General features: G+C 51.4%; 2 protein-coding genes across 5 annotated transcripts in view; one reads left to right on the top strand and one right to left on the bottom strand.

Moving 5' to 3' along the window:
* Positions 1-240: 240 nt before the first annotated feature.
* On the bottom strand, positions 241-13,295 carry GUCD1 (guanylyl cyclase domain containing 1). 3 transcript variants are annotated; one of them, XM_077775270.1, is made up of 6 exons: positions 13,218-13,295; positions 8,220-8,304; positions 7,246-7,411; positions 5,992-6,083; positions 3,340-3,581; positions 241-2,647 (listed from the first exon to the last, which is right to left on the bottom strand). In XM_077775270.1, exons 1-6 carry the CDS (start codon positions 13,258-13,260, stop codon positions 2,553-2,555), a joined length of 723 nt encoding a protein of 240 aa, XP_077631396.1. In that variant the 5' UTR covers positions 13,261-13,295; the 3' UTR covers positions 241-2,552. The 3 variants fall into 3 exon arrangements, with proteins under 3 accessions (XP_077631396.1, XP_077631399.1, XP_077631405.1); XM_077775273.1 differs by having other exon boundaries at positions 241-2,644; XM_077775279.1 differs by lacking the exon at positions 13,218-13,295 and adding an exon at positions 9,998-10,189.
* Positions 13,296-14,096: 801 nt separating this feature from the next.
* SNRPD3 (small nuclear ribonucleoprotein D3 polypeptide) overlaps positions 14,097-19,194 on the top strand; it is a 14,346-nt gene continuing 9,248 nt past the window's right edge. Inside the window, exons 1-2 of one of the 2 annotated variants that reach the window (XM_077775297.1) lie at positions 14,097-14,204; positions 15,637-15,780. In XM_077775297.1, coding sequence (XP_077631423.1) covers positions 15,655-15,780 — 126 coding nt within the window. In that variant the 5' untranslated portion in view covers positions 14,097-14,204; positions 15,637-15,654. Of the gene's footprint in view, positions 14,210-15,636; positions 15,781-19,194 lie in introns of both variants that reach the window. The other variant, XM_077775291.1, reaches the window with a different exon arrangement.

Genomic DNA, 19,194 nt, shown 5'->3' with positions numbered 1-19,194 from the left:
TGCCCTCCATGCCCTCTTCAAGAACCACAGTCAAGCTCAGCTCTGAGGCCCTTCCGTTTCTAGCACTGCCTACCTAATCCCTATGAGTATCAAGAGGGGGGCAGAACTGAAAAGCAGTAAACATGATTCTAGTCCCAGTGAAAATTTGGTATGGCAGGCCAAGGACCTGAATTCACATGTGCTCATGCTGAGAATTTGGGAGGGAAACAAGAATTCACAAAGGGGGGCCAGGAGCTGCCATCATTTTGCAGTGAGAATGTTTATTGAGAATGGCTCGTTACAAACAAAATATATATATGTAGAAAATCTCTGCAATGCAAAAGATCCCTTTTGTCCCTGTGTGGCTGGAGTGAACAAAACCAACTGTGTGGCTTCTCTGGGCCCCCAGCATGTGGACAGGGGTCATGGGTGCCACATGTTATGGGCAGAAGTTCTGGAAGTCTGGCCTCTCTCCAGCCCTGTTTCCATGATGTGTGCAATAACACAACATAGCGTGGTTTGCATCCTGCCCCCATGACCCTCCCCAGGCAGATGGCACCATCTCAGGCACAGGTAGCTTTCTTGTTAATCTTCCAGATGGGTGACCTCTAACTTGTGGCCTGCCCAGAGACTGTTTCTAAATGTTGCATGATGGACAGGTGCTGTGACCACTCTCCGTGGAGGCTGCCCTCCATGACAGTGCCACCAGTCATCCAAAGCTTGGCTTCCTCATTGCTTTCCTTGATGCATCTATTCTTACCACAGTTTTAGCCAGAACCTTCCTGAGGATACCCAAACCCCAGAGCTGCCACACATGGTACTCCTGGGTGTGAAACCAGAGCTCCTTGGGATCTTGGGCCACCCAGCATTAAGGCAAAAGAGATGAGACCAGTCTGAAGGCAACACTAGTCTCTGAAACCAGGGTGGCTGACCTGTTAGCTAACCAGCTAATAGTGCCTCCCTCTTGGCCAAAGGCTGCATCTGGTGTCGAGGAGCGATTCGGCTGGGTGGTCTGACAGCCCTCATAAACAGGGCCCATCTCTGCCCCTCAGAGCAGCCATGGTGGGGAGGTGCCAGCCAGCTGGCAGGAGCAGATGCTGAGCATGGTTTGCGGTCCAGAGGGATGGCAGCTGCTGTATGGCTGCTGTGACAGCCTTGTTCCCTTGTCAGCAACTGCTCATGAGGGGTGGGCGTCCTCAGCCCTTTTGGGAATGATCCATTTCCCTTAGTTTTTAGGTGCAGACCTGCGTTCAAGACCCAGCCCCGCCACTGTCCTGGACATACTCTCCCCAGACTGATGGCCGGGTTTTGTCTATAAGGTGAGGGGACCTGGCACTCAGCCCACCAGCTGTGAGTCCCTTTCTCTTTGAAAGAGAACTTGGGCTGGCTTATCTGCCCTACAAAGAGAGGTGTCAGTGGTTCCAAAGTACCTGAATCTCACTATTATTGTCTTACTTGAGGGTGACTCGCACTCCCCACAAGTAAAAGCTTAAATCTCAAAAAAACCAAATCATCCATGCCATGTGCAGTGCTGCGTGATCCTGGGCAGGCACCACCCTTCTCTGTCAAGAAAAAGAGACCCAACATTCTGTGCAAAAGGTCCTGGCATGAACACTAGGGTGGGTGGGAGGCCTCAGGCTTCCCCACCATTGCCTCAGGAGTGCAGGCCTTAGCACCCCAGCACCCAGCCCTGTGAGGCTTGGGGCTCCCCATACCCAGAGAATGGGCCCCACTGTAAGGGTTTAGGCTAGTGTCAGGAGGCCTCATGGGTTCTTTGGGACTCAGGAGGCTGTTCTTGGCCCTCAGGGTCAGGCATTCTCAGAGTACATTCAGCACTGAGCCAGGACCCTGTCTACTCCCCTGAAGGCCCTCCACCCTACAATGCTATAGTACCTGGAGGGTGCAGGGTGAGGGGTGAGGTTCAGGGTCCTTTTGGCCTGAGGCCCAGCTTTCCTCAGGGCCCAGAGACCTGGCAACCAGCCACAGGAACTTGGGTCACTGGGAGGCAGGAAGGAGTGGCAGAGTCCACCAAAGGACATGAAGTCTATAGCACTTCTGGGAGTCAGGGGGGAGGGCAGTTCCCAGCAAGGCCTGAACAGTCCACAGCTCTGACAGCCAGGGTTGGCTACACCATCTCCAAACACTCAGATCCCATCCTGACAAGCGGCATCTCCAGGGCTCAGCCCCCAGGTCTGTGGGGAGATGGGCTCAAGCTTATCCTCCACCAGGGTCTGGTTCTCAGGCAACAAAGACACCCATGGGGCTGGAAGTCCCCTGGGCATGGTTGGAGTAAGGCCCGGGGTCCTGGGGGAGGCTCTACTCAGAGTCTCTGTGGAGGCCTCCAGCAACCAGCAGGTGTGCAGGGTAAGTGGCATGATGACACACGCAACGCTGGTGGACAAAGCAGGCATGCCTCGGGCTCCAATTTCCTGGGGCTTTGTCACATGGGCCAAGGCTGCAGTTCTGCATCCAAGCCCTAGCAGCTCTGGGCCTGGGCCAATGCCTCCTGAGTGGGCCCGACTAGGGTGTGGCAGGGTGGGGTGTGAGGGCCTGGGCACACCAGGCTCCCGCCGTCAGCTGTCCAAGTAGACAAAGAGGATGTCCTCATCTGTCCCATAACTGGTTCTGGCTTCCTCGAAGTTACTGATGCTGGTGCTGCACATTCCTGCTGAGGGCAGGAAGGGCAGAGTGGGGTCAGCAGGTAGAGGGGGGTATACCTGCCTTGCTGGTGCCCAGGGGAGCTGGGGGGGATCTGACCATGGCCCACCTGCCTGGTCACCTTTTGCCACTAGTCTCCCACCCCCAGGAAGCCTTCTTTGCCTATTTCAGCCTTCATGAGCTCATTCTCTGACCCTTCCCCAGTTTCGAAGACGGAGAAGGTAAGGCCCAGAGAGGGGAAGATACATGCTTGAGGACATATGGGGTAAGTCCACTAGAGTCAGGCAGTCCTTCCCAGTCCTCAGGGCTGTGGGGATCCCTTGCTGGATCTGGAGCAGGAGCTGGAACTGGGCAGATTCTCCTCTCTGCTTGCTGGCTGTCCTGGGAGGGCTGGATTGAGGGAGATGGTGGGGGCCGGGGTGGGGGACTGCAGAATTTAGAGTGAGGCAGGGCCCTGGGCAGCGGTGTGGGAGGGAGATGGCCTGGCCTGGTGTGGCAATGACCAGGGTGTGGAGGCTGGTATGGCTCAGGTTTGTGGCTGCTCTGTATGGCCAGAGAAGCAGCACAGATGACAGGAGCCCAGGAGGAGCAGAGGTTTTGGGAGAAGGCAACGAGGGAGGTCTTGAATGAGAAGTAATCATGGGGAATGGACTATGAATGCAGCCTGTCCCACCCACTGTCCCCAGCCCGGCTAGCACTCACGGTCGGCATAGGCTGGGTTGTTGTAGAAGATGCAGCCAGTGGCCCGGTTGTAGCCACGCAGAACGATGAAGTGGCCCTGGTAGTCGGGGGTCCGGCAGAAGCAGCGGTGGCCGCTGGGGGCGAAGCAGCAGTACTTGACAGGACTGGAGCAGAGGTCGCAGTGCAACACCCCAGAGTTCACCAGCACAATGGCCACGTGGCCCTGTGCCAGGTGCTCCTGGATGTCCTGCACGCTCACTGTGCTGTGGGCAGGAGGAGGGTCAGCTGGCACCACTGGGCCCCATTTCCCCGTCTCTCAAGCGGACACCTGCCTGGATCACAAAAGCCTGGGGACACGGCTCATCTTCCCTCCCTCCTGAGCTCTTTGCAGGCAGGAACATCCTGCTTTGTCACTATGGCCCAGGCTCAGCCCACAATTAACATGGTACCAGCACAGGAGGTGGGAGAGCTCTCAATGTGCCCAAGGACCAGCTGACCCTGCCACGTCCTTCTAGGGGTGGCAGGAAGTCAGCTCTAGATGAGCCCCTGTCAAAGGCCACTGGATTGACACATGGGACCCCACCTCCCACCTTGGCTAGTAAAGTTTTTTTGCTGAGCACCCGCCTTGATCATTTACCCTAAACCATATGTGGTTTACATTGGAAGCTATTAGTCCAATTTAATTCCCAAAATCTTAGCCAAGATTAGCTTTGTCAGTTTTTTGTTTTTTTTTTTAATTTTTAAATGTTTTATTTATTTCTAGGAGAGAGAGAGAGACAGCGTGAGCAGAGGAGGGTCAGAGAGAGAGGGAGACACAGACTCTGCAACAGGTTCCAGGCTCTGAGCTGGCAGTCAGCACAGAGCCCGACGCAGGGCTCAAACCCACGAACCGTGAGATCATGACCCAAGCGAAAGTCGGACGCTCAACCGACTAAGCCACCCAGGCGCCCCAGCTTTGTCAGTTTTAAAACCACCTGCTTCTCGGGGCACCTGGGTGGCTTAGCAGGTTAAGTGTCTGACTCTTACTTTCGGCTCAGGTCATAATCTTACAGTTTGTGGGTTCAAGCCCAACATCAGGCTCTGCGCTGACACCATGGAGCTGGCTTGGGATTCTGTCCCTCTCTCTGCCCCTTCCCCACTCATGTTCTCTCTTTCTCTCAAAATAAATAAATACAAAACTCAAAAAAAAAAAACCCAAAACCCTTAAAAGAAATAAAACCACATGCTTCTCTGAAAGGACTATTCTTTTTTTTCTTTTCTCTAAGGTTCTTTGTGGCAGATGGGGCTGCCCACGAGGGGCTGGTCAGCAATGCTTTCCAGGGGACCTCCCACCCAAGTTTAGCAGAGCCAGCCACTCCCTGAGGCAGACCATCAGGCCCTGCCCCATTTAATGCCCCACAGAAGGCAGCAAATGCAAACTAAGAATCCAGAGGGGGAGGGGCTGTGGAGTGGTGGTTCCCTAGGCTAGGGGCCTCCTTCCTCAGCAAGTCTCCGCAGGAGTGGCAGCATTAGTGCTACGTGGCCTGGTCCAACTCCAGCCCATGGCCAAGTCACAAGGCACTTCGGTTTGGTTGCCTCAGCCTGGGGAAAGATGCCATTTTTCCATTTGGTCTTTGAAATGAAATAACTGGCTGAGTTTCCGATGGTATGTACAAGAACGGGATTTCAACTACAGGGAAAAAGCGGGGGCCAGGCTGGAATAAGAGCACCGTGCTTCACAGAAGAGCACTGTGCTTCACAGAATAATTGGGTGTGGAAGAGCCAGGTGTGGATCACAGCATGGCCGAGTTGCTGAGGGTGACCATGGGCAGCTCACGCTATTTTCCCATCCTCAGTTTCCTCACCTGAGGAATGAGGACTGCACCAGCTTCCCAATCAACAAGACAGCATGTGTCAGATGCCACTAAATAAACATTTGTTCCTTTCCTTCCAACGTGTGCTCATGTGGCTGAAGGATGGGTGGAGACTTTTCCCATTTTCCCAAGTACCTATTGTGCGGTAACATTATGTTAACCATGAAAACATAAGTCTGTAAAGAACAGGAAGACCTCAGAGGAGTGGTCCAGGGGAGCCCAAACAGGATTGAAGCTAAGATGCCTGAGGCTAGAGAAGAAAGTCATTAGATTCTGAGCAAGCTGCTTCCAGGATCTGCCTGAATTGTGTTCCTCATGTATAGATGAGAAGGGGGAGACCCACATAAAGTCACAGTAGTCTGTGGGGAGATCTGAGAGTCAGGCCTCCTTAGAGACCCTACACACTGGGCTGTCCCATTATTCTACCTCACGGCGCCGGTAAGTTCCTTAGGCTTTACCCCTTCATTAAGGGCTCCTGTGTTCTGTCTCATGCTACCATCCGTGAGCAGCCAGATGGTAGGGTGGAGTCTGTCTTGCTCACTTGTTCCTCTAGCCCCTGCTTGTGATCCACCCGAGGCCAGAGTTTTGTGTACAGTAGGTCACGTAGCTCCACATGTCCCCATTTTATGAATGGAAACAGTAAGGCATAGGAGGCCAAGTCTGTGCCCTTGGCCTCAGAACTGGCCAAGGTTCTGGGTAGGAAAGCCCAGTTCTGCCTGACTGCCAAGTCCCTAGCCTTTCCTGTATTCCATCCTAAGGACTCCCCCACAGTAAATATGTGGGTGAGTAGGCACGCAAGGAAGAGTAAGGGGAGGCTCACCATTTCTCCACCAGCACCTTGCAGGCCTTGGCTTGTGCAAACAGCTGGTTCACCCGGGTCTCCTCTGTGTCAAAGTGCTTCCTGTAGAAGGACTGAAGAGAGAAGGGCAGGCTGGAGGTGATGCCTGTCCTGGCTGCCCTCGCCCCATTTGGATGAAGTAAAGAGCATATTATGGAGTTAAAGATGGTGAAAGAGGGTAGGAGCCTGGCCTGCTAGGGGAGAAGGTACATGCAGCACAGGTGGGCAGAAAGCTGCGTGTGTCCTAAGCTGACAGGATGGCTGGCAGAATGCACAGGACCACACAGTGGCATGGGGAGGATGCTCAGGAGATGGGTAGGCAGCTGAGCTCAGGTCAGCTCCCTCAGCAAGGCTAGTCATCCCTGGGCTCGTGGACCCCATGGACATCAGTGGGAATCTGTGGTAAATGAGCAAAAGGGGTGGCTGAGCCCACCCAGATGCTCCTCCATGGCTTGGCTCAGCAAGGTGAGGTTCATGGGACATACTTTGTTTGCCGTAGGGGACTTGAGGGGACTAGAGCCTCCAAGGGGGAGGCAGGAGAGACCCTGTTCTTGGGTCCTTTTCTCTGCCTTGCAGCCACAGTGATCAAGCCAGATCCATTAGCCTTCTTCCCCTGGCCTGGAAGGTTCAAAAGAGAGTTAGGTTGACTGGCACTGGCCACCAAGTAACAACCCTCTTGCCAGCAAGGCCAGGAGAGACCTGTTCTGCCAAGTTTGGGAGCCTGGGCCAACATGTGCCTCTGCAGCAGACAAGACTGGCTCTAACTACATGGGTCGGGGGGTGGGGGTACATTGGTATAATGGTGAAGCTATGTCGGCATTCTGTTTCAAAAAGAAAAAATAGGAGAGATGGCATTTTAGTTTTTCTTCCTGAATAGCAATTATCCAGCTTGAAGCCAGCTGTCCCTGTGACAAGGAAGAAAATGGGCAAGTGGGAGCAGGGTGAGGTCAGAGTGACATGCTCAGACGCCCCGGCCTCACAGGGACACATGAAGGCAGCCTGAGATGCTCTTCTGCACATCATCAAGTGCTCTCAAAGGCAGGGAGCAGGAGTCTCACTGCTTAGATGCTTTGGGCAGGTTAGACCTCAAGGTCACCTGGTCTGACTGCCTCGAAAGTCCTGCCCACTGGATATTTGCTGCTGTTCCCCAGTCTCTGCACACCTGTTTACACACTCGGATGTCCAAGCCTTGACCACACTCTTTTTCAATTACTGGACCTGGGTGACGGTGCTCACCTGGTTCTTGTAGCCCTTGTCAACGCCCAGGGTCTGAGTGCAGAAGCGGTGTCTCACGCCAAAGTGGCGCATTAGGTAGGCCAGGTCAATGGTCCAGATGCTCCTAGTTAGTCGCAGCTCCTGCAGGGCACTCTCGAACTCACTGTCGTCCAGTTGGCCCAGGTACCTATGGACAGAGGAGCTGCTGAGGTTGGCTTGCCAAGCTGGCTGAGGTCACCCTCCTCCCAAGGGCCCATCAGACACTATCAGAGCTCCCACGCCCTCAGAAGGCTCCATCCTTTGTCATAATGCTACATCTTGCCTACTTCTTGGGCACAACCTGAGGCCTGGGGTACTGTGTTGGCCCCAGAGTTGAGGATTCTGCTTCTTGAGTCGCTTGCAGGTTGTGTGACTTTGGGTAAGTTGCCAACCACTCTGGCTTCACTAGCCTCATTTCTAGGATAAGATGCTTGGACCACATTAGTGGTTTTCTAAGTTTTAGACACAGAACCCTTTTGTAGAACACTATCTTCCCTGGAATGCCAAGATATAGGTAAGGGAGAGGTTGCTCTGGGGTTCCCGGAACTGCCTGAGAAATCTCCTACAAGGAGATCACTACAGTCCCTCTATGCTCTGATGGCCAAGGTTCCTGTAATATTCTCACAGCTTTAGTTCAACAGTCAGCTCCCTAGTGACACAGTCTTCTGGGAGCCTGAGGATGGAAGGTCCCATGTCCAGTCATGGGATCACTCTGTGAGCCAGGCCTGGGCACCTGGGTCTTCCTTGGCTATCCCCAGAGCTGATACCTGGAAGGCTTAGTCCACCCTTTGCTTGCTTTTGTAGATGGAACCAAGTCTGGATGAAAGCTAGGCCTCCTGTAAAGCTCAACCACGAACAGCCATGTGGATAATGAATCCCACCCAGGTCTCTCCCTGTTTCTCCTTCCACCCAGAGCAGATGGTATGGATGGGGAGGGCCTAGGCCTGTGCACTCACCGCAGCACCATCTTGGAGCAGGCCAGGCCGCAGTCCCAGTGGTAGAGCTGCTGGATGATGGGCACGGGCAGCTGCACAAAGTCTCCTGTGTGGAAACACAAGGAGGTCACAGACCCTTGGCACTGTGCCTGTCACCGCCACCTCCGTTGGAGCCACCATCATTGGCTCTTGCTCAGATCCTGTAGGGACTGTTCAGAAGCTGGTAAACAGCCTTTCAGGTGCCCCAATCCATTCTCCTTACAACAGGAGTAATCTCCCCAGAACAACCAGTCAGAGTAGGTCAGCCCTGCACAAAATCCTGCAATGGGTTGGTTCCTGCATCTCTTAGGACAATGTCTTCATGGCTGCTGCCCCAGCACCCTCTGCCTTCTTGCCTCCCCTCATCCTCACTAGGCCTACCTCTAGGCAGAACCTTCACCTGCTGTGATCCCAGGGCCTTTGCACACCTATTCCCACTGCCTGAACTCTCCTGGCCTCCCAGATGCCTGACCTAACTCCTGCCTTTGGATATCACTTCTCCACGTTGCCTCCATCATGCCTAGCCCCCCACTACCTGCACTCACAGACCCACAGGCCTTTCTTTTAGGGCACTCTTTATGGTGGGACCTCTGAGAAGGCTGGGACAGAGCAGGCCCTTGGGAGATGCTCAGCAGATATTCATGTCTGAATTCATGAGGCCCCTGGAGGTCTGCCTATCTCCAAGGCCCCCAGGGCCACCAAAGTGTGAAGTCCATGGTTAGAAAGAAGGGAGACTGTCATGTAATCTGTGTATGTGCAACGCTACCTTAGGTGACCTCTCAGTCTATTCTTGCCATCCAGTGTGGAGGAGCAGAAAGGGTGCAACCTAAGCATTTTAGCCCCAGCTCTGTCACAGCGTGGCTGTGGGCTGAGCAACGACTTCTTCTTGCTGGATTGAGTTTGTCTATCTCTAAAGGGGGGGACTTTGATCTGATTCAGTCATTCAATCAACAAATATTTCCCAAGAGCCTAGCACCTGGCATGTGAACTGGAGATGTGGTGGTAAGTGACATAAACAGATCCCTGTCCTGGTGGTCAGCAAAAACAAGCAAGTGTTAGGGAAAATCAGAGGGCTAGTTTCGGGAAATGGTGGGGGTATGCCTTAGAGGGTGAGGGTCAGGGAATGGAAGACAGAGGGGAACAGCAGGCACTGAAGTGGTAGGGTGGGGGCCAGCTGGCATGTAGCCTACTGGAACCTCCTATTCTGGGATCCCATAAATCTGGACAAAGTTCAGAGTCTAGAGAAATGGAAGGGAATTCCCTTCAGCTATCACTACTCACTGCTCATTCATGACACCCACTCAACATGTGAAAACCCAGCCCACATTGTTTCCTCATCTTGGGGGTCTCTGGGGTCTCTTTTGAACCCATGAACTGTCTGGGCAGAGCTGCCTGAAAAGCTGGGTTGCCATGCCAGCCCTGGCTCCCACTGCATATAGCAACCAGAAGGGCCCTGGCTTTTCAACCTGCTGGCCTTGTCTGGACAGTGTCTTGCCTGGAGTGAGTTCCAAGCTCCTACTCTATGTCTAAACCCTCCCCAGCCTTCAAGGTCTCACCAAGATGCCAGGTGTCTTCTCTAATCCTAGGCTGGCCACACCCTTTCCCTCTTCTGCACGCTGCCAGGCCAGAGTTCACACTTTGGCTCATAGGACCCTTGCACTGAGCTTGTTTGTGCCCTGCTGAGCTGCTGCACAGGAGGCAGGGACCAGTGACTGCTCCTTCACTGCCTTAAAATTGGCCTTGCTCTCCCCATTCCTCACCTCCAAGGGCAAGCAGCAGGGTGTTGGGATGGCAGGATGGTGTGGGCAAGTACAGGCCTCTTGTTGGCTGAGTCACTTGAGAGAGGCATTTGGCCTGCTTCTTCCTCTATGAAATGACCACCACAGACGCCAGTCTGGAGAGTGCTATGAGCACTCAGGGCAAGAGCGTGTGTAAAGCGCTTTGCAGGTGCTGACGTGAATGCTGCCCTCCATCCAGGGGGGCCTGGCGCACTGAGCCCAACCGTGTCGAGGCTTTGTTCCCTCCTCCCCATGACTCCAGAAGCCTCTAAAAGGAACCCAGGCCATCATTCAAGGCCTTCCCACATTTGCCTTTTCCCACTGTCATGGATTCAGTTCTGAGGGCTCAGTGCAGTCTGACTTCTGCCTATCCTCTGTTCCAAATTCCACCCCGAGCTCCTCTCCCATCTGTACACAGTAGCTAGAGGGATCCCATCCACCGGCTCCCATTACTCTTAGAAGAATAAAGTCGTCACCCCATTTCATGGCCTGCAGGGCCCAGCCCAATCTGGGCCCCACCAGCCTCACCTTGGCCCTGACACCTCATGTACCCAGTTCCAGTTACCCTGGGAACCCATCAAGCTTCATTCCACCCCTCTGCAAGTGCAGCTGTCTGTCTGGGACTTTCTTTCCCCTGCAGTTCTCAAGGCTGCCCCTTTTTGTCATGCAGGTCCCAGCTCAAATGCTCCTCCTCTGAGAGGATTTTTCTGACCATGCCTTTGGGAGAGGGGGACCCCCTTCCCAGCATCCTGTTTGTTTCCTTCACAGTACTTAGCAAAATTAATAAGAAAAATAAAAATAAGATAGAGCTACTCCATCTCCCCACAATATCATAAGCTTCCCGAGGACAAAGAATTAGCTAATCTTGTTCAGTTATTCCCAATGCCTAGTGTCCGCTGCTTAGCAGTAACTCAATAAATATTTGTCAGAAGAAATGAACTTATTAAGCCCTCAATGTGTGCTCTGATTTGAGAACACTAAGTCCCAAGTCCTGCCCTCCAGATTCATATTCTAAAAAATTCCCTGCAATGGGCCGAGTGGAGAGAGAACACTTAGCAAGGTGCTGTTCTCTCATGGTGGAATGCGTCTCCCTTTTTTTAAAAAAATAGTTTATTGTCAAGTTGGTTTCCATATAACACCCAGTGCTCATCCCCACAGGTGCCCTCCTCTATGTGGAATGCGTCCCTTTTTAAGAACCCTTCACTGTGGGGGCACCTGGGTGGCTCAGTTGGTTAAGCGTCCGACTTCAGCTCAGGTCATGATCTCACGGTTGTGGGTTCGAGCCCCACGTCAGGCTCTGTGCTGACAGCTCAGAGCCTGGAGCCTGCTTCGGATTCCTTGTCTCCCTCTCTCTCTGACCCTCCCCTGCTCATGCTGTCTCTCTCAGAAATAAATAAAACATTTAAAAAAAATTTTTAAAGAACCCTTCACTGTGTCAATAAACTACTTTTTTGTTTCTCTCTACACAGGCTATTTACTCCCCAGCCTTTGCTCTTGCAAATCCCTTAGTCTGGAATGTTATCTCCCATCTCTGAATATCCAAATGCTCTGGCCTCTTTCCCTCTCTGAGCCCTTCAGTATGGAGTATTTGAGGTGATCATGCCTGCCTTCCCCACTGGACAGACTGAGAAAACCTCAGGGGCAGGCAGGGACAGGGTTACATTTGCCTTCTCCCAGCCCTTGGATACTCATACATGCTTGATGAATGGAAGGTGTTTTTCCAGAAAAGCCTTATCCCTTGAGATGCCCAGGCCTACTTGTCATGGCAATGCTTCAACACTCCTCCTTCCCCCGACCCTGGCTTCGACTATGGCCTTCTGTTCATGGCTCCCTCCTCACTCTGTGGCCCGGGCTCTGGCATTGGCTAGCTGGGTCATCTTTGATCAGGCTTTGACTCTGTCTGTGCCTTCCCCTATTCCCAGCTGTAAATGTGATACAGGACGGCTGCTCCCTTGGGTCCTTCTGTGCCCTTCCTCTTCTTGCCCTGGTCCCTAGAACCCCTGATTTCAAAGCCCTGCAAGGCTACACACTCCCACATGGCCATCTCCAGTCTTGGCATGGGCAGGTTAGCCTGCAGGGATCCAGAGCTACTCCTGTGGAGAGATAAGGGAAGGCAAGGCCTTTGAAGTCCAGAACTGCTGCCAGATGTTGATGACTGGAGCCAAGGGACTGTCCCACCTGAAACAGGGTTTGTCTGTTAGGCCCTGGCATGGCTTCAGGCAGCTCATTGGTCCTGGATACTTAACTCCTTTCAGCTCTATCTGCTTGTGTGCAGAAGTGCAAGTAACAATGGTAACCTACTTTACAGGGTCCTTGTGAGGATTAATGAGGCACTGCATGTAAACAACTTAGCACAATGCCCACACAGAGAAAGCTCCCTATAAATGTGAGCCATTACTTCACTGAGACTCAAGAAAGGCAAGTGTCTGATCCAAGATTAGAGAGTTAGATAACTGGAAGAGAAGGGATGCAAATCCCAGGATGGCATCAGACCCTATGCTCCGCTGCATTCACAAAAGAGACCACTCCCTGGCTATGACCCCAAGCTCCCTGATGTCCCACATGCTCTTGGCACATCTCAGAGTTTACTAGCATTTTCTCTTTCTCATCAACTCTAAGAGCAGGAATCATTGCCTTTCCCCTCCCCCACTCAGAGAAGCAAGCTGAGGCCCAAGGCACTAAACGTCAGTCTTGATTTCTGCCCCAAAGGAACTCAGGCCACCTGAGGGCAGAAGGAACCAGAGGGTCAAGAGCTACTGTAAGACAAAACGCTGAGTCTGGGAGGTCAGGGTAAGGGGCACACCCATTGCTCTGTGCTATCAGCCAGTTCCCTGCCCTTCTAGGCCTCAGTTATCCCAGAGTTCCGGGAGGGGACGGGATCTCCTAAGGCGGTTCCAGAAGGGCTTTTCGCTTCTGGGAAAGGTGCCGCCCTTGCCCCAAAACCAGGACCCTCCCACCAGGACCACTTTCAGAGCTGACTGGGGTCCCAGTCCTAGGAGTATTAGGAAATTCCAAATGACCCGGGCTGCGTGTAAGCGGCAAACGCAGGAGTGTATACACCTGGCCAGGTGTCGCTCAAAGCCCTACAGCTCGGCCCGTGGCCGCGGTCGGCCCAAGGTCGCGCAGCCGGACCCTGCCCGCGCTAGGGCGGGGTCCCCCTCGTTCCCCGGGGTGAGGGCTGGGCCCTCGGGGAGACACTGACCGGGCTCGAGCGGCGGCCCCGCTGCCTCCGCCTCCGTCCTCATGACCCGGGCCGTACGGGGCGCCCATGGCCCCCGCCCGGCGCNTAACCCCACCCCTTCTCTGCCTCAAGGAGGCCCTTCCCCTTCTTTTCCCCTCCCCTGACTTTTATTCCTACAGGCCCCAGTCTCAAGATCCTCGCGGGTCCAGGCCATTGGCAGTGTCTGCTCCTGGTGGCCCCGCCCCTTTCACCACATCACGCAGACCCTTTCCCGCCTCCGTTCCCCGGAAGCTCCGCCCCTTTTCCTGAGCGGGGCCTTGAAGCCCTGCCTTTCCACGAGCATTGGTTCCCCAGAGACTCTTCACTTTCGCAAACTCCCAGCTGCAATTTGCTAACCTAAGGCCAGGTCTTACCCGTACACCGCGGGGTTCCAAAAGCCCTAACACTGCCTCGACTCCCTTGAGGGACGGCGCTGGGCCGGTCCCAGCTCTACTCGCTATACCTGTTTCTCTACTTGTACGGTGAGATACCTCGCCTTGCTGAAGGCTCCCCCTACCTGGCGGTGCCGGGTTCCAAAGGCTAAATTGTGAGGGGAGGTCCTGGCCCTCGGCCCCTCCGCCTGCTGCCCCCGATACGAGAGCTCAGGCCCCAGATTCCTGCCTCGTAGTCCATCCTGTCCCTGGTGTGCGGTGTTTGGAAACGCGAGTCCCGTACACCCCCTTGCCGCCCTACGATCAGTGTTTCCGGCGACACCTGTGTCTGGTCACCAGCCCTCTCTTCCGGGGCCGGAACTATCGTACGGGAGTCCATGTTTCCCAGCCGGCAGGGTGAGGGAAAGCAGAGGCAAGACCGCGCTCACCACTAAGAAAACGAAGGGGGCGGGCACTGCGCGCAGCATTTTGGGAACGCGTGGTATTCTGGGAGCGCGGGACCCGCCATTCCTTGGCTCACACCTTCGCAGTGGCTGGAGTTGCTGCCGTACCGGAAAAGAAAAGTAGGCCGGAGCCGGTGAGGTGAGGCCTGGGGCAGGCGAGGGTAGACGGAAACACCTGTGAGGGTTCTGGGGCTGGAGAAGCACGTGCTGCCGAGGAGCCCTGGGAGGCTTGGGTAGGGAGAAAAGTGGGAAGCCCAGGTCGCTCAAACATCAGCGTTGCCTCGCTAGCGCCTGGAAGTGAGTTCGTTAGCGTTTCCCCAAGTTTACATGCCCTTCGCGTTCTGTACCTTTCCAGGCTGTGTTTTTTTTCGGACATACATGCAGTAGTGTTGGAATCATTTCTGGCTAACTGCCTCCTTCGCCCAAGTCCTATCTGGGTAACTCTTTTCAAAGTTGTTTGCATCTCTGCCTCCAATCTCATTTTCAGGCACTGGTCCTCTCAGTGTTTTCTATAGTGTTACAAAAACTAATTTCCTTGCTTATAAACTGTGTATGGGAAAGAAAAGCTGAACCATTTTATAAGTGTTTCAGCTTTTATATTGGTTCATTCCTTACCTATAATCCTGCAGTAGTTCCCCACTGTCTTCAGCATAAAATCAAACTCCTAAGGCTCTTCACCAAGGGTGTCTGTCTTTCCTAACCTAACGTTCCATTTCCTCTATTGAACACATATGATGTATTCCAACCTTAAGTACTTGCTCACCTGGGAATATGAAATCTACTGCTTGTCTCTTTGAGTTAAGTCAAGTCAGGTGGTTGCCCGGATTATGTTTTTCCACCAGGCCTTTCCTGCTTATGGCTCATTGTTTCTTTGTGAACACATTGTTTTTTATTTAACCTTGATGAAGTGGAGGGCCAAAGGGTACTTAATGGGTTGAATTAAATGCACAGCCTCTTCTAGATTTGCCCGGTCCTTTGGTCCTTACTGCACTGCCTAGTACTGTAAGCACTAGCCACGTGTGGCCATTGACCACTTGAAATGTGGCTAATTTGAATGATGAGGGAGTAAATGCTTCATTTTCATTTTATTTCACTTTAAGTTTAATTTAAATAGCTAAATGTGGACCATGGCTACTGTATTAACTCAGATCTATATCATGGGTTCTCCAAATGGTGTTATCCACAACTCAGGGTTGCCAGAAACATTGTATGGCATGTACATCTCAACTCCCTAATGTACTGTGTATACACACAGTGTTGGTTACTAATTATTCGACGAAGGTAAAAGGGCATATGGTAGCAGGAAGGGAGGTGGAAGGCACTTTCTTCTCATCGCATTAGCTTTCCCTTTCTCCAGCCCTCCATTCTTCCCCATCCCACATCTTGCATTATTTGCAACATAGGTTCCTCAAACTAGGAGTTAAGCTTTTTTTTTTTGTACAGAATGGCAGCTTTGGCATTCTTATTAAGTTTGATGGTGTGTCAGGCTTTAAGGGAGGCATGATATGTGCCACATGACTTCTCAGGCTCTGAAAGATGAACTAACTGATGTCTCTCTCACTGTAGAACTCTTTTCCTGCCAAGATGTCCATTGGTGTGCCGATTAAAGTCCTACACGAGGCTGAGGGTCACATTGTGACATGTGAGACAAACACCGGCGAGGTGTATCGTGGGAAGCTCATTGAGGCGGAGGACAACATGAACTGCCAGGTATCCTGCTTTCCACATGAGGTTATGGGGGAAGCTTGTGCCTCTCTGTTGGAGCACAGAAAGATAGTGATTGGAGGTCTTTTTGAAGTCCTTGTTGAACAGTTATTTATGGAGTGCCTCGTGTGTGCCAGGCACTGTTCTAGGTGTGATGATGTGGGCATAAATAAGAGGCATTTGGAATATTTAACTTTGCTCTTTGTTTTCTCCATCCTATAATCATTTCCCGTATTTTGAGGACTTAAAGAGAAGTGACACTATTCCCTTTGATAGAGTTTGTCAGGTTTAGGGCCATTTTTCTTTTGCCCCTACATGCTTGCATAACCCTTTGCAGTTAGCAGAATCTTCCACTCTTTCTTGGAGAAGGAGTCTCATTTGATTGTAGCAACTACCTTGTGAGGTAAGCAGGTTCAATGATAGTTTTGTCATTCATAAAATAGGGAGGATAAGATTAAAAGGCTCTTCTCTTGAATGTCCTTTTGCTAATAAATGTTGGAGCAGCTTCCTGATACCATGTACTACTTTGCATTTTGCTAATAATCACATGAATTTCTATAGCATTACTTTTGCAAGATGTATCCGCACACTTTCTCCTTCGTTCTTTAAACCATAAGTTAAGAACTTGGGTTTTGGAATCAGATGTGGGTTTGGATCCTAATTATCTAATTTTCATCATGTTAATTGCTTCATTTTCCTCATCTGTAAAATGGGACATAGATACCAAGACAGAATTAGTTGTGCGAGAGATTTATTGGGGGAAATGACAATGAAGGATAAAGGAGAGGGAGTAGGAGTAGGCAGGAGAGTTTTCAATCTGTACTGTTCTAGTGCTGGGGAAAGGAGAGGGAAAAAAGTATGATTGAGTGAGAAAAGCCTTAGATGGTAGCATATCTCTGAGGAAGTCTCAGCCAGCCAAGTTTGCTCATTAGAAGAAGTCTAAGTCTAAGGGGCAGAAATGGCCTGGCTCTAAGATGCCCACCATGACCAGCCATTGACTGGCAGTCTGGGGAGACTGGTGTCAGGGTAAAAGCTGTGATGGATCCCATAGGTGGCAGCTGGAGGCTGTCAACTCCCTGCATTCCCTTATAGCCTGACAACCGTTGGGGGGAGATCTGAGCAGTGCATTCTGAAGATTGCTACAGGGAGAACATACCCTGGGGCCATTCTAGAGATCAGATTAGTTGTGCCTTGCCATGAAGGTTATAGATGTCCACATATGGTTCCTATTAATGTTTTCGATGTGAGAAAACTGAAGGTCAGAAAGAGAAGGTGATTACCCAAGGTCACACTGCATCAGGTGTCCTAACTATCATTGCTTCACAGGGTTCATTCACGTACTTGTGATCTCATTGTAGCTTTGAGCATCATCTTCCTGCCACATTGACCACTGAGCAGTGCCAGTTCCCTGACATTCAGGGAGATAGACATCTAGTGACTGCAGGTTTCTCTCTTTAGTGTTTTTGTTTGTTTATTCATTTTAATGTTTGTTTATTTTTTGAGAGAGAGTGGTGGGGGGGTGGGGAGAGAGAGAATCCCAAGCAGGCTTCACGCTGTCATGCCCAGGTAGGGCTTGAGCTCATGAACAGTGAGATCATGACCTGAGCCGAAATCAAGGGTTGGATGCTTAACCTAACCAACTGAGCCACCCAGGTGCCCCTCTCTCCTCAGTATTGATACCATACAGGTAGATGATGTTGATTCTTTAAAGGTCCTGTGGGGCCTTGCCTACTTTGTCTTTGTGAGATACCCTTGTCACAGATCCAGTCCTCTGGTTTAAGCCATTCCCATCCATTTTAAGATACTTTATTTTGGTGAGTAGAATGCAAGACTGGGGAAAGGGAATCTTAATGTGTTTATCCAGCTGCTTATTTGGACAACTTCCTGAGCTTCCAGAGCATCAGACTTCCCATTTGTAACATGAGGATGTCTGACCAGATCATCTTGATGATCTCTCACATGTGGACAGTGTGATATAAAACATAGAGCCAGGTGATTGATCCCAAATCAGGAACAAAAATAGCACCTCAGCCTCAACATTATAGTGCAGAATAAATGAGTGAATGCATGTCAAATGTGGGAGCCAGCCACTTGCTTACCACCTAAGTTAACAAAGTTACACACTGGGTGGCTTAAACTAGTACATTTATTCACTCAGGGTTCTGGAAGCTGGAAGTTCCAGACCATGGTGTCACATAGTTGGTTCTTCTGCAGACCACAAAGGAAGGATCTGTTCCAGGCCTCTCTCCTTGGCCTGTAGATGCCGCTCTTCTTCAAGTATCTTCACATGGTTTTCCTTTTGTGTTTGTATCCTGTGTCCCGTCTTACGAGTACATGTTGAATTAGAGCCCAGTTACCTCTGTAAGGATCCAGTCTCTAAATATGGTCACATTCTGAGATAGTGGGGGGTTAAGACTTCAACATATGAATTGGGGGTGGTTAGGATTCAACCACCCATGCCCAGATGCTGAGGTTTCACTGGGTTTACCTAAGCTTAGCTCACTGAATAAAACCAGCAGACTGTGGCACAGCTGAATATGCCATAGAAAACACGTGTTCAGTCACCCAACCCCAGTGGCTCTTGCAGTACCCTCTGCTTTCCTTCCTTCCTGGTCCCAGTTAATCTGCCCTTTGCGGGTGAGAGCATCCCCTTAGCACTTTCTAACCTTTGCTAGAGGACAACTGGAGTTTAGTGTTTGCCATTTGATGTTGGGTTTTAACAGCATTAAAACAGTTTTTTTAATGTTTTTATTAGAGCATGAGCATGGGAGGATCACAGAGAGGGGGAGACACAGAGTCTGAAGGAGGCTTCAGACTCTGAGCTGTCAGCGCGGAGCCCAACGCAGGGCCCGAATTCACAAACCACGAGATCATGACTTGAGCTGAAGTCAGACACTTAACCGACTGAGCCACCCAGGCACCTCAGTAGCATTTTTTATTGTAAAAGTGTGGCAGGTCACACAATACAGAGATTTGGGAACCAGAGGAGAGAGAGTCTCCCTATAACCACAGTTGGCATGGACTTTTTTCCCCCCTAGGGATGTATCTTGGGTTTCTAGTATATACTTATTACTCTGCTTTCAAAAAGAGAGATGGTTTACAAAAAACTATAGGGTAAGGTAAAAATGGACAGGTAGGTCAAGGTGCAGTTAACCTGGAGTAGACTGTAAAATGAAGTCAGGCAGGTAGTTTGTACCCAGAACTGTAAACCTGAATCCCAATACATTTAATAAAGGTATATTCTGTTCTAAGCTACTTAGTCCTGGCAGAGAGAATCAACAGTTCTGAAGTACATAGTGTCCTTAAGATAAAATACCAGTTGTGTGGTTTTCCCTGGCAATTGGATGTGGAAGACATTTTTCCCCTGGGCCCTGATGGAAGAGATACGGTTTTATACTGTTAGATAATGTTGTCAATAAC

Source organism: Crocuta crocuta, unplaced genomic scaffold (assembly GCF_008692635.1).
Source record: "Crocuta crocuta isolate KB4526 unplaced genomic scaffold, BGI_CrCroc_1.0 scaffold313, whole genome shotgun sequence".
In the NCBI taxonomy this organism is placed as follows: domain Eukaryota; kingdom Metazoa; phylum Chordata; class Mammalia; order Carnivora; family Hyaenidae; genus Crocuta; species Crocuta crocuta.
The sequence above is the reverse complement of the archived record's forward strand: the minus strand, read 5'-3'. Positions and strand labels throughout refer to the sequence as shown.